The following is a 4,657-nucleotide window of genomic DNA, read 5'->3' as shown; positions in this document are numbered from 1 at the left end:
TCCCAAGCCAGCTGTTAACCAACATGCCACTGGGCCGGCCCTGTTCTAGGTACTCTTTATCACGCTGTGGCAATCTTTGATAGAACTGTAAGGGATATCACATCTACTAATAACAATTCTTCCTATCAGAAGTTTTCATTCAGTTTGTCTTCATTCTTCTTTGCCCAAACTCCCTTCTATATAGACTGCTGGTATTGCTTAAGTACTTTTCTAGTTTCTGCCATTTATAAGCACTGCCATTACTTACTTGGCTCCCAGTGTACTTGAGTAGAGAGTTAAATAATCAGGGAGGAAACAAAAAAGTGAGAGGTAAAATATTTGGTTATATGTCAGAAGTGATAGGATAATGAGTGCTCTTACCTGAATGATCACTGTCTATGATCCTAAAAATGGTCTCCAGGTTGGAACGATTTCGATACAGTGTTTCCAGCAAACTTGACTGTATGTTCTGCAAGAAAAAAACTCATTTTCTTTCTATAGCTTATGTTAGGCTTGTCCTAATTCTAACCCACAATCAATTCTGAAATAAGACACTTTTGAAAAAGCCTGAAGATGTTTTTCCACCCCCAACCCCCTCAGCCTACCAAGTAATCTAACAGTTTAAGAAGTATCTAGCTCATCACAAAAATGTTCTAAAATTCACCATGGTGCTGGTTGCACATATCTGTGAATATGCTAAAAACCATTGAATTGTACATTTTAAATGAATGAAATGTATAGTATGTGAATTATATTGCCATAAAGCTGTTTTTAAAAAGTACCTAGCTCATAGCTTCACCTGTATTACACATTTGATAAGTATTTATTGAATACTTTTTTAATGGAGGAAGCAGCGTGAAGTCAAGGAAGTCAGACAGACCTGGGTTTGAGTCTCAGTTCTCTAACTTAGAAACTCCTTGGTCCTAGGCAGGTAACTTAACTTCTGTGAGCAGTGTACTCATGGCTATAATGGAGCTGATAATACTGATCTCTTGGGGGTGATTTTCACAATAAACTGAAGCTACCTGTGGAAATAACACAAAATCTGACACAGAGAAACTCGGCTAACAGTTGTTCCCTTTTCTCATCCATGTTCCCTTTTGGGTTCTCAGTAAGAGGCTTCATGGTCCATCATGTGCCCTCATCCACAACTCACATCATTACCTCATGGCTCAGCTGTCCTTTGGCCAAGTCCTCCAGCCAGGACTTGTACTCCAGCGTGTTATCTGCTGAGCTGTTCACCAGCTGTGCCCTCAGCATTCGCCAAGGCAGTCCTAGGTGCACCACAGACTCCACAGCTGCTGCCCAGTCACTGAGGGTGATTAAACCTACAAGAAAGAGCGAACTTGTTGACTCATCTCCTGTGAACTTAGTTTGCCACCCAACAGTGCATACCTTTTTATTCTGACATTCTTCTTACTATCTGTAGGTAATAGAAATAATGGGCACTGTCACTATTTTGGTTGNCAGTGCGGGTAGGCCTCGTACAATTCCTGGAAGGCCTGACTAGAACAAAAGGCTGAGTAAGAAAGAAGTCTCTCTCTGCCTGTCTTTGAGCTGGAACATCATCTTCTCCTGCCTTTGAGTTTGGACGCAGACTGGAAACACGCCATCAGCTCTCCTGGCTCCAGCTTGGTGACTGCAGACTTTGGGACTTCTCAGGCTCCATAGTCACGTGAGCCAATTTTTTTATAGTAAATCTTTTTATATATGAATATAACACCCTTTGACAAACTAATCCCATTCCTGGGATTTTATGCTAAGAAAATGTGTAATTTAAAAGATTTTTGTAAAACAAGCTATGTGCACAAAGTTACTAACCACAGTGTTATTTATAATAATGAAAAACTGGAAACAATACACATGCTGAACAATTGACAAATGGTTGAATAGATTATATTGCATCCATTTGAAAGAAAGTTATGAGCATTATGCAGCCATTAAACTAATATTCATGAAGACTATGTAGCAACATAGGAAAGCTTATCATTAAATGTGGATTTATTTTAAAAAGCAGAACACTAAATGATATAGTACTATAGTTATAATAAGAAAAATTAAATAATGAAAAGAATCATATGTTTGGGTCATGGGATTACATAAACAATTTTTCACAACTTTCCTTTACCAATATGACATTTTAAAAATGATAAATAAAAGGCATAAAATGAAAACACTGAGGGAGTTGAATTATCAGTGATTCTTAACTAGGGTAGACTTCAGAATTAAAAAATACTTATACCTGGGTCCCACCTTGTGAAAATTCTGAGATGGGGCTAGGTCACCTATATATTTAAAAATACACACACATACACACACACACACACACACACACACACACACACACACCCTACACCCACAAATACACAGGTGATTCTGATGCATATTAGTTGGCAAATTCTCAACACAAAGTTGCACAAACGTATGGAGAATAAGGGAGCTAATTCAGCGACAAGCTTGGCATCGCTTACGAGGCACTTTGGTTGATGGAGACCAGGCTGTGCTTAGTGCGTGCCTGGCCTGCTGGAGCCACTGCCATTAGTGTTTGTGGCTTGTGGGCAATCTGAGGCATTGCCCTCTGAGCAGGATTGCTCCACAAGGCGGAAGGCCTCCAGGAACTCATTGATGTCGATGTGGCCATCCTTGTTGAAGTCAATGCTCCGGGCAAGGTCACGGATGCAGTCATCTGTGATGTCGATCTTCATATGAGAGCTGAACAGCTTCCAAGTCTGCCTGAACTCATCCAGTGAGATGAACCCTTACCAGAGAGACAAAGTCACTTCAGTGAGTCAGTCTAGTTTTCAATGTTCATTTCCTCTGTCATTCTTGCCAGAACACCTATTCCCTACTGTTAAACAAAGAAAACAAAGACCTAGTATCTAGTTCAAACCCCCAAGGGAATGGGGCAAAACCACTGGATCACCAGTGGTCCTCAACTGGGAGAAATTTTGCTCCTCTCTCTATAGGGGATATTTGGTAATATCTTGAGACATTTTTGATTGTCATGATTTGGGTGGGGGTGGGGTGCTACTGGCATCTAGCAGGTATAGGCCAAGGATGAGAGTAGTCATTCTATAATGCATAGGATGGACCCCCAAAACAAAGGATTATTCAGGCCAAAACATCAATAGTGCCACTGCTGAGAAACCCTGTATTAAATCATCCCAAACATATACTAATTTATTCTACTTATAGAAAAGCTTTGGACTTATACATCTATGGTCAATTGATTTTTACAAGGGTTCCAGGACCATTCAATGGGGAAAGAATAGTTTCTTAAACAGATGGTAGCAGACAACTGGAGGATGAAGCTAGACCTCTACCTTACAGTACAAATAAAAATTAGCTCAGGTGTAAATCTTCGTGACCTTGGATTACAGACCTTTTTCTCTTTTTTTTTTTCCTGATATGACACCAAAAACGCAAACAACAAAAGAGAAAAGATAAAATGGTTTTTTTAATTAAAAGCTTTTGTGCATCTAAGGATACACCAAGAAAGTGAAAAGACAACCCTTAATATCAGAGAAAATATTTGCAAATATATCCATATCTGCTAATAGTCTAGTATCCAGAATATATAAAAAAAACTCTTATAACTCTGCAATGAATAGACAAATAACCCAATTAAAAGATGGGCAAAGGATTTGCATAGACATTTCTCCAAAGAAGATACACAGATGCTCCTAGACTTACAACGGGGTTATGTCCTGATAAACCCATCAGAAGTTGAAAATATTGTAAGTCAAAAATGCATTTAATATACCTAATCTACTGAACATCATAGCTTAGCCTAGTCTACCTTAAATGTGCTCAGAACACTTACATTCGCCTACAGTTGGGCAAAATCTTCTAACACAATGAATACATTGTACAGTATTGGTGGTTTCCTCTTGTGATCACATGGCTGACTGGGAGCTGTGCCTCACTGCCTCTGCCCAGCATCACAAGAGAGTATTGTACAGCATATCACTAGCCCAGGAAATGATCAAATTCAAAATTTGAAGCACAGTTTCCACTGAAAGTGTATCACTTTCAAACCATCATAAAGTCAAAAGATCCTAAGTCGATACATCCTAAGTAGAGGACCGTCTGTACAGTCGTCCTCCCTGCTTATCTGTAGTTTCACTTTCCTGAGTTTCAGTTACCCTCAGCCAACATGGTTCAAAAATATTAAATGGAAAATTCCAGAAATAAACAATTCATGTTTTAAAATGCACACTGTCTGTCCATCTGTCCCACCCCAGACGTGAATCATCCCTTTGTCCAGTGTATTCATACTGTATCTGCTACCTGCCCTTTAGTCACTTAGTAGCCATCTCTTTATCAGATTGACTGTCACGGTATTGCACAGTTTGTGTTCAAGTAACCCTTATTTTACTTAATAATGGCCCCAAAGCACAAACGTAGTGATGCTGGCAGTTCAGATATGCTAAAGAGAACTATAAAGTACTTCCTTTAAGTAAAAAGGTATGTATGTATAGGACAAAATATAGTGTTTATAGGTTTGGTACTACCCATCGTTTCAGGCATTCACTGAGGGTCTTGAAACGTAGCCCCCACGGATAAGGGGCAAGGGGGACTATTGTACAAATTTCCAATAAGCACATAAAAAGATGCTCAATATCATTAGTTATTAAGGAAATGCAAATCAAAGCCATAATGAGATTCACACCCAGAA

At 39.2% G+C, this 4,657-nt stretch overlaps 1 protein-coding gene across 1 annotated transcript in view; it reads right to left on the bottom strand.

Annotated features, from left to right (window-relative positions):
- Positions 1-1,452: 1,452 nt before the first annotated feature.
- PPEF2 (protein phosphatase with EF-hand domain 2) overlaps positions 1,453-4,657 on the bottom strand; it is a 37,781-nt gene continuing 34,576 nt past the window's right edge. Inside the window, exon 14 of the mRNA XM_019623491.1 lies at positions 1,453-2,737. Within this exon, the coding sequence (XP_019479036.1) occupies positions 2,484-2,737 (254 nt within the window). The 3' untranslated portion in view covers positions 1,453-2,483. The remainder of the gene's footprint in view (positions 2,738-4,657) is intronic.

This window comes from Hipposideros armiger, unplaced genomic scaffold (assembly GCF_001890085.2).
Source record: "Hipposideros armiger isolate ML-2016 unplaced genomic scaffold, ASM189008v1 scaffold_552, whole genome shotgun sequence".
In the NCBI taxonomy this organism is placed as follows: domain Eukaryota; kingdom Metazoa; phylum Chordata; class Mammalia; order Chiroptera; family Hipposideridae; genus Hipposideros; species Hipposideros armiger.
The sequence above is the reverse complement of the archived record's forward strand: the minus strand, read 5'-3'. Positions and strand labels throughout refer to the sequence as shown.